The 15473-nt window shown below is 38.9% G+C and overlaps 1 protein-coding gene across 1 annotated transcript in view; it reads right to left on the bottom strand.

The window, feature by feature from the left end:
- The window catches only part of LOC138159851 (receptor-type tyrosine-protein phosphatase N2-like), a 1065359-nt gene that overhangs the window by 448672 nt on the left and 601214 nt on the right, over window positions 1–15473 (bottom strand). The window contains exon 5 of the mRNA XM_069086126.1: window positions 9544–9706. Within this exon, the coding sequence (XP_068942227.1) occupies window positions 9544–9706 (163 nt within the window). The remainder of the gene's footprint in view (window positions 1–9543; window positions 9707–15473) is intronic.

Here is a 15473-nt window from a genome sequence, read left to right as displayed (position 1 = left end):
CTGTCCCATTGTGCTGGGATTCTGAGTCTTATTGCTAGCTTTCACTGGACTTCAGGGCTTAGCTGCTTGCTTTCTTTTCAGGGTAGGCTTCCCTTCTGGCAGGGAAGTCCCTTGTACAGGGCATGGGACTCTCTATTGGCTGTACAGGTGCGGGGTTTAGCTGCAGACATACTCTAGAGTGGGATCCTGCTGCTGGTTGCCAGGGAAATAGGGCATCTTTGCTGGGAGGCCCCTTGGGCAGGTTCCTGCTGTTGGCCAGCCCTGGGGTGGGACTTTACTACTGGTCAGCAATGAGGTCAAGGCTTCACTGGTGGCTTATGCTGGGGTTGGGATTGCTGGGGTGGGGCCTTGTTGCATGGCACAGACTGCTCACTTGTCTAAAGGGCTGCAGATTTTCAGGAGGGTGGAATCTTTCTAATGGATTGCCCGAGGCTTGGAGGCCTGCTGTAGGCCTCCCACTGTGAGACCACTTGCCTTTGCTGCTCTTGGATCTCGCTTCCCTCCCACCCCACTGAGACAGACCTTTCCTGTTAGGTTGGTAAGCTACTTCCCTGCTTCTAGATCAACTGTGAGGGGACTTTCTAGTTGTTTGGAGGAGAATTTGGGAGGGATTCAGAGGTTCCCTACTCACTCCATCATCTTGGCACTGGAAGTCCCTGTGACTTTTCAGACATGAAATTCTTATCAGATTTTTATTCCATGTTTTCTTATAAATCTTCCATAATGGCTGAGATTATCTATATATCTAGTTAGCTAACTGGCTACAGTGCTACATATGCCAGTTGCAATCATTACTATTATTGGATCTTTTTTTTTTCCAAGTCAGTGGAAGTAGGAGAAGGAGCATTATTATGACAGAAGCTGCATTTGTTAACCCAGCATAGCTCCATGTGCTATTCTCCTGCTCTAACAAACAGGCTGGCACCTTCCTTGAATTTGAAAGCTGGTGTTGAAAGCATATTGTGCTGACTTAATAAATCCCTTAGGTTATACACATTTTCTAGTTAATGTGATGAACACTGTCTTCTTCCTGCACCCTATAAATAAGCAACAGATACTGAGCTGATGAAATTCTTGCTTCTATATTAGGAGCCCAATAGGGTCCTGCAGAATATCATAAGGGACAACTTGAAAGAGCCCTTTCTGTCAAATGAGGGAATTTACTTTTCCCCATGAGAGCAGCTGTTCGCTATTCCACTTTGGCATTGTATATAATGCCTCCTGATGACTCATAGCATGAAATTCTCAATGTTCTACCACTGATTTCCACTTTCAGTAAGATTTTTCCATTGACTACAGTTTATTTTTTTAATACCTGACTATAACACCTGCACTCAGAACCTTTCACCCTGTTGCTAACAGTGAGGCAAAAAGGCAGAGTCGATAGAGGTCTCTTTAAACACATATTTCAGATGTTTCATGTGCCTAACATTGGGATGGGATAGGCCTAAGGGTGGAGCTGATTTTTAGCTGAATTCCCTGCCTAATAGGAAGATTCCAGGCCCATGTGGCTTTTTTCCATTTTGATAAAGAAAGCTATATGCAGCAACACATGGTAAAGCTGAGTGAAGACATTCATCTCCTCCATGTGTTTCTGGAACTTGTTCATCTGAAAATGGCTGCAAAATATCATTCGGTGATTCACAGATTTAGAGCTGGAAGGAACGTTTGAGGCCATAAAATTCTGCTTTCCCATTTTACAGATGAAGAAACTAAAGCACAGGTGTTCAGGGTCACACAGCTAGTAAGTATCTGAGGCAGAATTTGAACTCAGGACTTCCTGCCTCCACGTATAGCACTTTATCCACTATACTTAGATAAGGGATAAATGGAATCTTCTTGAAAAACCCAGTGACCCTTTCCTGTTAGCCTTAGCTAAATGCTCCTGTTTGAAATAAATTAGATGTCCCTTCTAGGATGGAAGGAAGGGTGGCATTATGGATATCTTGCTAAACTGGGGATTCACAAAGACCTGAGTTCAAATTCTGCCTTGTACACTACTGTGTCATATGACTCACTGCAAGTCATTTGCCCTCTCCTGGCCTCAGTTTCCCCATTTATAAAATGGAGAGAATAGCAGCATCTGAGCCATTGGGTTGCTATGAGGATAAAATGAAATATTGTACAGAAAGTGCTTTGGAAACCTTGAAGCGCTACTTAAATGCCAGCTATGATTATTGCTGTTCTAGGTCATTCTGTAGAGAATAAGGCAAGTGAAGTTAATGATAATTACAGAGGAACTGAAATTCCCCTTTTAGTTCTGGTTGGGGAGGGGTAGAAGCGGGAAACTCCTTTTATTGTGACACTTCTGCTTATTTCCCTTCCTTCCTGCTTCTCCTGAGTCATTGCCACTTTTAATGAACATGCTCTCTCTCCCCATTTGGCCTGCTAAAAACATCACTGGGCTGCACCCTGGTTAGTGGCTATTGATTACACATAAACACTGGAAGAACATAAGGTAATGTATACATTTAAAGCATCTAGAAATCCAGTTGCATTAACTAGTATTGAGTACAAAGTTACTCATCCCTTGTGATGAAGAAAAAGTATAAAACAAAGGAGAGGCAGACTGACTATGACAGAAAAAGTTCATCTATTTGTATATATTTAAATCACCAATATTCAAGAGACTTGGGAGAAATGCTGGTTATCACTGTGCTGTGAACCAAACATACCTCATGCTTAGAGTGCACTCCTTCCTTTTCTCTCTCCTTTCTTTTTTATCCTCTTCCATTTTTAAGGCAGATGACTAAATTCAGAAGCTATAGAATAGCTTTCAAACACATACCAGCTTATTTCATTGGATTGAATCATTCATTTGGAAATGGAAAGGTCTACAACAGACATATAGTCATAAAGGGAAAATGCCACTCCTCTAAAATGACCCTTCAGGCAGGTGGACTGGAAGGCCCTGGCATCATCAGAGCAGTTGCCCTCAGGAGGAAGCACAGAGTTCTGGAAAGAACACTGGACTAAAAATTAGGAGACCCAATTCAAGCTGTTCTATTTAGTGAATTTGACTGGGCAAACCATAACCTCACTAAACTCAGTCTTCTCATGCACAAAACAGGAATAATAACACTGCACTGCCCACCTTGCAAATGCAATTGAGAGGCTAAAATGAAATGGACCATATGAAGCATTTCCCTACTAATGGGTTATAGAAATATGAAGTCCCTTGCATTGAGTGGAAAGCCATGATAGAAAGCTATGAGAAAACAGATTCATATGACCTCTAAGACTTCAGCATCCTAAAGAAGAGCTACTCAGATCAAGGAGGAAATAGTAGGTGAAGACATGCTTATTTCCTCCCCAGGCTTTTCTTCCTACTCCTACTTCCCATACAGTCACTGTCATGTACTAGGGGGACACTATTATCTGCAAACCACTTGGATGTAGATGTAGTGATTTGTAGATTCTGAAAGCTTTTGAAAGCTTTGTCTCTACCTTTCAATTTTAAAGAGATAAAAACTGTCCTTGGTAACACTATGAAAATGGTCATGTGACTGGTGCCTTTTGGGGACATCATATGTATTCTTTATCCATTTAAAAAGATATTTGATCCAGAATATCATCTAGCTCTAAAACCTGCGCTGAAAGTGCATCACACCAGAATGGAATCTACTTCATGCCCTCACTTTACATTTCTGGGTCTTCCTGCCAGGTCAAACACTTCTCAGGGCTACCAGCAATAGCAACACAGAGATTTACCCTTCTGGCCTCACTATTTCAACAGCCCCACTTATCTGCTTCCTTAAACTGGGATGACCCTAAATCTCAGGAAGAAGTATAACAATTATAACAGGAGATCCCAGACTCAGAACTCCAACTGCTGAGTGCTGCTCAAACCAGATCGAAATGGAATTGGGAAATGTTGAACGAAATAAATCAAGACACAATACAGCTTAACTAGTTACTTTGTGGTTTTCTAAGTCAATAATCTGCAAGGATCTGTTTCTATTCGACATTGATATAACTAGTGTAGATTACTGAAAGTTGTTTAAGAAAAAAACACTCTGGACAAATAAAAAGAATGGGTGTCTATGTGTCAGGAGACCTGCTTGTGTCAGTAACTTTACTTCTTAGGCCTCAGTTTTCTCATCTGTAAAATGAATTAGTCAAACCACAATTTCCAGAAGATAAATGATGAAGTATGTTGCCCACTTCCTGACAAAGAAAGTGGGCTCAGGATGTGGAAAGAGAAATACATTTTCAGATTTGGAAAATATAGAAGTTTGGAGGTTTTTAAATATATATTTGTTAAAAGAGTTTTGCTTTTTTGTTTCCAGTGAAGAAGGGAAGGCTAGTGAGGGAGTAGCATTAATAATAAGGACTTATCAAAAAGAAAGAAAAGAAAAAAGGTTATTGATAACTAAAAAAAAAATTCACAGAAGGTAAGAGTAGCAAAGTCCAAAGGGCATGCAGATGAATAGGACAGCTTTGAAATTTACACAATGAAGTTGTAATACGCTGAAATAGGAAATATAAGTTAAATATGATAGAACAGTTTCAGGTACAAGCCTATTTTTCCGTCTACTTTGTATCAAAATTTTATTTGTTCACAACGTCCAGAATAAAGTGCTTTAAAAATGATCATTGGCCTAGATCCTTTTCAAGATACCTTCCAATCTGAGTTCTAAGTAGTACCACCTATATGAACTGTACAGATAGAGAAGCAGAACGTTTATTAAGCTGTAATTTTAAGTGCTAGGGACACAAATCCAAAAATCAAGGCAGTCTTTATCCTCAAGGAGTTTCTACTCTAATGAGGGAGCGGGGCAAAATGTTGTTGTTGTTTTTGTTGTCCCTTAATTTTCAAAGAGGACCAATGACATCACAAAGGTGATATCTTGAAAATGAACTAGGTATAAATGAGGCATAGTTGCTCCAAATTGGCAGCCTCACTCTCTCTTCCAGAGACGTTAAGTTCAGTGGCAGGACAAATGACAAGACAACTAGAAATACTTATGCTTTTAATACACTTGCAGCCACATATGACTATAGTTTCTTACTGCATGATTATAGTCCCTTTTTTCCACTTGGGCCACCATATCCTTAAATGTGGGTACTCTGTTCAAAGGAATATAATTTTTGGTTGCTTATATTTTATAAGATATTTTGGTGTTTAGGGGCTAGATTTTTTCTTCTAAAAGCTGGGACAATTCACTTGTTGTCCTGTGTTGCTTTAGTCTGTTTCCTCTGGACCAACCCATGTGTTATAAATGGAACTACTTGAGACAAAACAAAGGGGGAGCTGGAAGGGAATAGATAAAGTGTAGAAATGGCCTGAAGGTGACTTGAAAGTCTGACTCTAGGCAACATAAGGTTAACTTTCCAAGTTTAACTCTCCAAGCTAAGCAGAGTCCAAGGTTCAGGTAGGAGAAAATGAGAATGACTGTTGAGTACAAGCCATATGCATGCCCTCCCTTTGCAGGAGCCATTATAGGCAGGGATCATGGTTCAGAGAAAAATGCAGAATGAAGATACTTTAAAGTAGGCTAAATGCATATAACTTATAACATTTATCAAATTTTCACCTATACTGCTCAATAAAGTTGTTTTCTCCCTACAGGGCTTTCATCCAATCCAAACCACCAAATCCTTGTTAAGCACTTAGATATGGAAAGCACTATGAAGAGAGCTGAGCATAAAAGGCAAACAAAAAGCAGTCTCTGCTCCCAAGGAATCAGATTCAATTGTCTGAGGCTAGAATTGTTAACAGAATATGTCATGCTCTGCTACAAGGTACAACAAAGCCCCTTGTACCAAATGACTGTCCCAGGTACTGTTTTAGTTGTTTCAGGGTACATTTGGGACAGGGTTTCCTACAGTGTCTACAGCCATAGATCAGAAGACCTCTTGGAACCAACCACACTAATTCCCATGATGTCAGGCGGTAGGCAACATTTCTAAGGGCACAGTGTCATTGGAGCTTCTCCTTCAAGGGAAACATAAAGTTTGAAGGCTCCCACCTCACAAAAGAGTCTAATTCCCCCCGAAATAGTCTAATCATCCCTACCATCACTGCTAACTCCTCTAGAGTCTCATCTACCACTTCTTCAGCTGATAACTATGGGCCTCAGTAGGGTTTATTATTTGAATGGTATGGAGGCAGGACAGCTTCCTATTACTGAATGTTAAATTCCTCCCTAATCAATCTTTGGCTAAATTTGGAGACTGCTCCAGAGCCACTTAAATATAAACTCTCTTTGGAAACAAGGAGACATTTCTCAGTCCTGTATATGATTTTATTATAATGATATTTGAAATGGTCAGGTCTCCTAACCTGTCCCATTCTGTGCTTCACTTTTCATGGCAGGACTTTAGCATCTGAAATCTGGTAGAAAGTACGGGATTTAGATTTAGGAGGAGATCTAGGTCCAAATCCTTTTTTTAAAAAAAATATTGCCTAAGTGATCTTGGGAAAACCCACTTATTATCAATAGGGCCCCATTTTCCTCATTTGCAAAATTACAGGGTTGGACAAGATGGCCTTGAAAGTTCCTTCTAGGTTAAAATCTATGATCAAATGACTAAATGATCTAAAATTTCCTTTTTAGCCCTAAATCTCATTCTCCAATTAAAGTCTTATATTCAGCTCTTCAAAAACCAAAAACAAAATTTCCTTGGAAGCCTGGAAAAATCTCCTCTTAATCAAAATGTCCTCATCAGGAAATTTGGAACTGAATGAAGATAGACTTTTTGTTAGTTGAAAAAAAAATTAATAAAAAAACAGAAAAAATGAGCAGAACCAAGAGGACAGTCCATATATATATATAGATATATAGATATATATAAAATATAACAACAACACTGTAAAGACAAACAATTTTGGAAGACTTATGAATGCTGATCGATGCAATGACAAATTGCAATTCCAGAAGACCCATTAAGAAGAATGCTACCCATCTCCTGACAGGGATGTGATAAACTCAGGATACAAAATGAGACATTCTATTTTTGTCATGAATGCAAGAATTTCTTTTGCCTTACTATGCATATTTGTTGCAAGGGTTTTTTTTCCTTTTTCTTTTCCAATGAGGGAGAATAATTGAAAGGAAAGAATATAAATTTTGATTATCCAAAAATAGTTATTTTTAATGAACTGGAGGAAGACGCCTTGATTTGACAATGCTTAACTCAAATGGCCCTTCTACTTCTTAACCTAAAGACACCAGGACAATAGTTTTCATAGCTATGAATCTATAATCTTAGGAAACACTTTGGCCTTCATAAAATTATAGATTCAGCATGGGAGAGAATCTCCCAGTCCAACCAACCACATTTTCAAGGTGAGGATCCTGAGGCTCAGATAGGTTCAATGACTTGCTCAAGGTCATACCACTAACAAGTAGGAAATTTCAAATTTGAATCAAGGTCCCCTAATGGCAAATTCAGTGGTCTTTCCAGTGAGCAGGGTAACATAGCTATTACCTATGTGAATCAGAATTTGAACTCAGATCTCCTTGAATCTAGTTCTAGTACACTGTCCATAGTCACACCAAGCTGCCTGTGTGACTTTGGACAAATCACTTCAACTATCTTAACCTCAATTTTCTTAACGGAGTGTCATCGATGTCTGCAAGGACATTTTGTACCAAATTGTACTCACTGTAATACCTCAGGAAATAGCCCTTTCTAAAATATTATTCTTAATTGATAATCTTGTATACTGACGAGGGCTCAAGCTGTTGGCATTAGAGAATCACCTCTGACCTCTTAGAGGTATTACTGATGGGGAGATATAGTCAATCTAGCTCTAGAAACTCAGTGGGAGTAAGAATCGAGATGAGGATGCATCTGCACTACATTGGGTACATATTCAATGAGTGTGGTGGACTAGATGCTTTTGAGATCCCTTCCAGTTCTGGATCTAGGGCTGGGACTGGAATCTGATTAGCAATAGCCTAGTTTAAGTCTTAGTATCAAGAAGTTGATGATTCTCAGAAGCAGGGACAAAAACTAGAGCAGGAGAGGGCTTGTCAGATGCCCAGAACGTCAAGGAAAATCCTGTGTTTTTCTGTCTTGTTCCATTTTTGATTGTCAGGATGTATAACAGTCTCACATCAGATTGTGCCCAGTCTCAACTGTTGCTTTGTTTGCAAACAACTGCCTTTCCTCCCAAGTTCAGTAAGAATGTGGTTTTGTGTGTGTGTGCTTGTTCCCCAAAACACAATCTAGCAGCTTGAAAGCAACAAAGGACTGCAATGGCTATGCATTTATTTTTCAGTGCATTGCTTTTATTTTGCTTCTTTAAAATGCTCTTTGTGATCCACCGTCCTCTCTGAGATAGTTGACACGTGCAAGCAGTGAAATTCTAGGCTTGATGATGACAAAAGCCAGGACTAAAACTAGGTAACATGGCAATGTAATTGAAGTTTGTCACGAAAATTGTGTCTGCCATCTCTCTCCTCCTTTCTGCATCCCCTTGTTTTTTTATTAGCACCTATCCTTCTCAAGCCCAGCAGGGATTCAGTGATGTCTCTTGCTCTTTCCTGCCTGCCTGTGGCCTTCTTCTGGGGTCTCTATGTTTTGCTTACTCTCATTAGTTAGCAGTCAAGACTTTTCAAACATCTTCCCCTTCAAAATTCAGCTGTCCTTGGCATCATTCCCTAAGACTCTGCTTTTTATTAAGTGACAGCTAGCAAACTTGCACTAATGTACTCACTGACTGCTGATATTAAAACCTGATCCCACTCAGATTGCATGTGTGTATGTTTTCAGGGGTCTTTCCAGAGACACAACACCTTATTCCAGAGGAAACACTGGAGAATTTACAGGGGAGGCAGTATAGAGGAGCAGGGGAGGAGTCATTTCCTTCAAAACCTTTCTGGTCTTCAATATAAGTGAGAGTAGTCATTCCACATCAAATCATCTCATAGGGGCAGCTGCTTATGCTAGGCTTTGGGTAACTTCTTACATTCTCAAAATGACACCAAGACATCAAAAGACTCAGCTTCTTGAGAGATGGGACAGCATTTTGTGATTCTTCATATCCCCACTACTTGGCATATTGTCTAACTTATAATAAAAACTTAATAAATGCTTATCAAATGACTGAAAGACCAAGAGTTATATCATTAATACTCACTTTCAGCTCTGTTTCACTTCTTCATTTTATTGAATAACCAGAAATGAACATGATTGGTCTATGCAAATACTGGAAGGGCTTATGATTTCATTCAATGTGACATTGCCTCCACCAAAGCCAATTAAAACCTATTAGTGATTTTGTAGATAAGTCCTAAGTTTCCTGGTAGTTACATGGCTTGCCAAGAGTTGCTCAAGTAATAAGTTTCAGGAACAGGATTTGAACCCAGGTCTTTGGGGCTCTGAATATACTACACCATTTTTTTGTGCCCCTGGAGCATGACAGAAAGCATCAGAAATCATAAGGCTCCCCCAAAATGTGAAACTTCTAAAAGAAAAGTACCAAGAATCTAGAGAAAACTAGATAAAATAACCTTGTTGCAAAAGAGAACAAGTGAGAGAAGACAGAATGGGTGAGAAGACAGTCAGGAAGACAAAGTCACAAGTTACAACCTGAACAGCAGCTTTGTCACTCTTAATCCGGGGATATACATCAGGAGTCGAGGCCCGGGCGAGAATCTTCAGGTAAGTGAGATACTGCTGAAGACTCTTGGCCAAGTTGCTATCCTTTTCAAGTGTAGATGGTCTTTTATTATCAATCTTTGACTTTGAAGTCCTATACAGCAAAAGGAAAACAAAAGTCAATTAACTGACAAAAAAGTTATTAATTGATTATTATATGTCCAGTGCTATCCTTGGTACTATTAAGAATATAAAAGAAATCTAACATAGACTAAAACCACAAGGAATTCATAAAAATGAAGAGTATTAAATTGTGGCACAGGTACAACAGAAATTCTGAGACTATACCTGAGGGACTTACTTCATTCTATCACCCAGATTCACAACGTCAGCATGATCCTGAACTCCTTCTAACTAAACTCCCATATTCAATCCATTTCCAAGTCTTGTCTACACAAAATCTACCACCACAACATCTCTCCGTTTGCTCCGTTCTCTTTAATAACAAGGACACCATCCTTGTGTAGGCCCCAAACATCTTTCACCTTGACTATTATAAAAGCCTCCTAATTGATCTCCTTTTTTCAGCCTCTTCCCTTTCTATTTCATTCTCTACTCAGTTTTCAAAATAATGTCCCTTATATGCCTGGTCATATAACACTATTGCACAAGAATCTTCAGGGGGTACTCTATTGCCTCAGGAAAAAAATATTCTTGTTTGGGATTTAACATCCTTCCAAGTCAAGGTTCCAATCTACCTAACTGTTGCCACCAATTCACTCCAATACACTCTTAAGTACCACTCAAACCAGCCTCCATGTTGTTCCTAGTATATGGCTCCCCATTTTCTGCTTTCATATATTTTCAAAGACTATCTCCCCTGCCTGGAATTATTTCTTCACTTCTACCTCTTGGAATCCTTTGCTCCCTTCAAGGCTCCAGTCAAGTATGGCCTCCATCAAAAGGCCCTTTTTGACAGCCCTAGCTGAAAGCTCTAATCCAACCATCCCCCCAAATTATGTGGCATCTCCCTATCTGTGTACATTTTCTTCTTCTCTCTTTCCTCTCCTCTCTACCTCCAAAATAAGGTAAGGTTATTCAGTACATTATTCGTCTTCCTTGGAAGGAAACCTATGGCAAATCTGGACACAGAGACATCTCCTTGCTAATGAAGGTCTATATGGTCAAATCTATAGTTTTTCCAGTAGTGATTTATGACCATGAGAGTTAGGCTAAGTAAGAAGGCTGAGAGCCACAAAACTGATGCTTTTAAATTGTGGTGCTGGAAAAGACTTTGGTTAGTTCCTTGGATAGCAAAGAGACTAAACTAATCAGACTATTCACTAAATATTGAAGCTGAAGCTTACTTTGGCCACATAATGAGGAGACAAGACTCATTGGAAAAGTCCCTGATGCTGGGAAAGATTGAAGTCAAAAGGAAAAGAGGACAGCCAAGAATGAGATAGAAAGATGGTGTCATAGAAGCAATAACCATGAACTTGGATAGATTTCAAGAGACAGTGAAGGATAAAAAGGACTGACATGCTATGATCCTTGGGATCACAAAGAGTTGGCAACAATCCAATAGCAACATAGGGTGTTTTTTTTTGTTTTGTTTACCTTTTATCTCTGTATCCCCAGCTCCTAGTACAGTGCCTGGTACACAGTGTGGAGTTAATAAATAGCATCTAAAGCAAAAGAGTTGTCACTATATGACTATAGTCAAAGAACATTTTATGTAGGTGTTAGGACTTGAAATTTGAGTAAGATAACTGCAGGGGAAGGTTTAGATAAATGTTTATAGTCATTTCAAGTGCCTTTGTTTTAGAAAAGTACAGTGGAAGAGGGATGGTATTCTAATGAAGACACAGAATGAGCAAAAACACAGAGACAGTAATGGTAATTAGAAAAGCTTGTCCAGAGATTGTGAATGGATATTGACACCCAAAGCAAATGCTTCAAGTTGGGCAATAATAAGAGGTGAGTTCTGCTAGAGAAGGCAAGGCCAAATCATGGAAAACCTAGAAAGACAAGCAGATTGATGCAAATGACAATAAAGTACCATCAATTATGCAGCAGAATATAAGCTCTGCAAGAGAAAGAACTTTTTAAAAACTCTTTTATGTCTTTTTTTTTTTTTAAGAAATTGGGGTTAAGTAACTTGCTCAAGGTTACACGGCCAGTTATTTCTGGGTGTGGTGCTAAGGATCTGAGCCCGGATTCGATCCCCAGGTCATCCTGACACTGGAGCTGGTGATCTTACTTGCTGAGTCACCTGGCCGCCCCTTCTTTTATGTCTTATTATTCCCAGAACCTAGGACAGCACCTGACACTCAGTAGCTTAGTAAATGTTTATAGAATTAAACAGAACCATATGTTTTTGCATAGGAAAGTTATGTGATAAAAGTGGTATTGTGAAAGATAATTACATTTATGTAATTACTTGGAAAATGCCATTAGCTCACATTTAGGTAGCACTTCAAAGTTTTCTAGGTACTTTTTATAAAACCTAATGAGATAAGTGGTGAAAATATTACCTTTGTTTTACAGATGAGGAAATTGAGACTCAGAGAGGTTGTAACTGACTAAGGTCATAAATCTTATGAGCAGAATCTAAGTCTTCTGAATAGAAATCCAATATTCTTTCCATAACACTACAATAATGACAGAAGTATACTGAATGATCTAGAGTGACCTAGAGAATGCAGTCAGCTTGCAGGAGATAAACAGTGCTGTAGTCAGGAGCTCATAAGATACTAAATCAGAGTGGTGACAGTTGGAATGAAGAGGAAAGGGGCAATCTGGGAGACATTTTAAAGGAAGAAATGGAATTTCCCTCTCCATATAATGGCTCTAGTCAGCAAGCAAAGTTAATCAATTCTCATTTCCAACTGAACTTGAAAACATTATCATGAGGTAAGTGTAGTTTAACAAAAGAAATTGAGAAAATGATCACATCCCAGTTCTTATGACTGGTGGAAATCCATTGCTAGCATCATGGCAACATCAAGTGTTAATAGTAAGTGCATGACTAAGCCATAAAATCAAAACTCTTCAGCTGAACCATACTTTGTAGAGGGAGGGGGAAGAAGTGCTTTCAAGGTGCTGCTTCCAGTTTAGATTAGCTCTTTTCCCCCTTGTTAACTATAACTTGCCAAGAGCTAGCCAGGAGCAATGGGACAGATTCCCAAAAAGCTTTGAAGAGAAATAAGAATATGTTCTTCCTTTCCTGATCATCTCAAAAACCCAAACCTCTCACTACATGCAGCTTTATGGTATCTTGTCATAAGATGAAGAGTTTATAACCCAAGTGTATAATTCTCTCTCTCTCTCTCTCTCTCTCTCTCTCTCTCTCTCTCTCTCTCTCTCTCTCTCTCCATAGAGAAAAACAGTGTTAGAAATGTGAAACAGAGTAGAAAGAAAGCTGGACTTAGAAACATGAGAGCTCAGTTCAAATCCTGATTTCAGCAGTTAAAAGATATATGATCATAGGCAAGTCATGAAACCTTCTTGAGCCTCAGTTTCCTCTTTTGTAAAATAGAAATGGTGATAATTCTGCTATCTGTACTTCAAAGAAATTTGAGAAAAATAGTTAAGCAATAGATCACTTTGTTATGATTATTGTCACTCAAGAACCAAGAAGTCACTGAGGACATATTTTACATAACAAAGGCATTAGGGGAAACAAAGATGAAGGAATATCAAGAAATCATGACTAATAACAGTGACAACAACAACAATAATGGTAGATATAGCTAGATAGTACCATGGAGAAAGTACTGGACCTGGAGTCAGGAAGATCTAAGTCCAAATCCTGGTTCAAACACTTAGCTGTGTGACCCTCGGTGTGTTACTAAACTTTCTCAGTCTCAATTTTCTCATCTGTATAATGGAAATAATAATTCAACTTATCTTCCAGGATTGTAGTGAAGATCAAATGAGATAATATTTGTAAAGCATTTTGGAAACCTCAAAATGCTACATAAATGATAATTACCATAATATTAATAAAATAACATTTATATAGCACTTAAACAGTTGGACAAGCTCTTTACATTTATTATCTTATTTGATCCTCACAAATATCCTGTGATATAAGTGCTATTATGATCTCTATTTTACAGATGTAGAAAAAGGCCAAAAGATAGTAAATGATTATTTGCCCAGGTTTTCAGAGCCTCATAAATATCTAAGGCAGGATTCATACTCAGGTGTTTGAGATATCAAATCCACTCTCTTTACACTATGCCTGTCTCTATAAAAATATAAAGCTACTAATAAAAGGTTTAGGGCTATTTGGATCTCCTTCCTTGGTGTGATGGGAGCAAGGATGCAGATACCTAGTTTTGCATTCTTAGCATAGTTCCTGGTATGGTCTATATTTTCTTCTTTTCTGCCCATCACCTGCAGCTTCTCATTCCCTACCCCCTACCCTAACTGACTAGAGTGATGTTAAAGGTCCAGAAACTCTACTCATTCTGAAGCTCTGCAACAGGTAAATTCCAATTCCCAAACCTGGAATGGTTCTTGATCATTGCCAGATAAATTCCTTAGGTACAATTTAAAGACCTGAAAGCAGGAGAAGCAAATCTCCCTTCCTCAACAGCCTCCTTCTTCCAAATTATCAGCTTCTCCTGTTACCCAGGAGTTCATCAGATTGGGCATTCCAAGAAAACACACACACACACACACACACACACACTGTCCAAGAAAGCTCAACCTCTTGCCTACATTGTCAGGATTTTCCTACTTTATAGAACTCTCTCCTACTCTCCAACACTCCTCTACCTCCAATCTTTACAAAAATCGACAATTTCCTTTCCCTGCAAAACACTTAAGGGAGGAACCAGTCTTCCAATCCTCTGAGATTTCTCCTAAACCTTGACTATGATGCAAATAACATATTTCCTGATAAACCTTACTTTAATTAGGGGTTCTGTGGAAATTTTAGCTTTTGCCCAGAGGGTCAAATTCTGAGAGCCATCAATCAAAATGCTTAGCACAAGCTCACAGTTCCCAACTTCTTCAATGGACTGAATACTTTCTACTTGTCTTAAAATTCAGAAGGGAAGACTACATAACACTGATTGGGTTTGAGGGGGGAGAATTACTGGGTTATGAAGTCAGGATGAAAACTTTACTGACTTACTTTTGGGCCATAAAGAACTTCCTAAAAATGAATGGCACAACATAGAACTTCCCATTTTGTTCTTTTTTCTACCATTGACTGAACTGTATGTTTGATGAAATTTCTGCAAGACTTTGTTTGTTTGGTTTAGTCACCTGGTGTGATATAGAGTATTGGAGGGCAGGTGACCTTTTCTTCATTCAGTCTGCAGCATTTATAACTAGAAGGGCCAGTAAAGAGCAAGTGGTCTTATTAGGCTGTCATATTACAGATGAGTAAACTTTAGAAAGGCGAAGTGATTTGTCCAAGGTCACACGATTAATAAAAAATAGTCAAGAGTGTGGTCCAAGTCTCCTGATGGCAAATTCCATCCCTGGCACTTTACCACATTGATATCCAACAAATATTTATTAATTATGGTTAACTTAGTACTGTGTCTGGCACATAGTAAGCACTTAATAAATGCTATGTGGTATAGTAATTAGAGTACAGGGCTAGGAGTCAGACAGACCAGGGTTTGAATGCAGTCTGAGAATACTTTCTAGATATATGACCCTGGGTAAGTCACTTCATCTCCATCTACTTCAGACTGTTTCCCCAACTATAAAAGGGGTTAATAATAGCATCTACCCAGGAGGGTTGTGATGAAGATCAAACAACATAATATTTGTAAAGTGCTTAGCACAGTGCCTTGGCAGGCGCTTAATAAATGCTTATTTTCATCCTCTTCTCTCCTTCCACCAAGCTCCTTCCTTCCTTCCTTCCTTCCTTCCTTCCTTCCTTCCTTCCTTCC

This window comes from Petaurus breviceps, unplaced genomic scaffold, assembly GCF_028583685.1.
Source record: "Petaurus breviceps papuanus isolate PSGF00001 unplaced genomic scaffold, PetGlider_PUasm1.0 178, whole genome shotgun sequence".
NCBI classification, from domain to species: domain Eukaryota; kingdom Metazoa; phylum Chordata; class Mammalia; order Diprotodontia; family Petauridae; genus Petaurus; species Petaurus breviceps.
The sequence above is the reverse complement of the archived record's forward strand: the minus strand, read 5'-3'. Positions and strand labels throughout refer to the sequence as shown.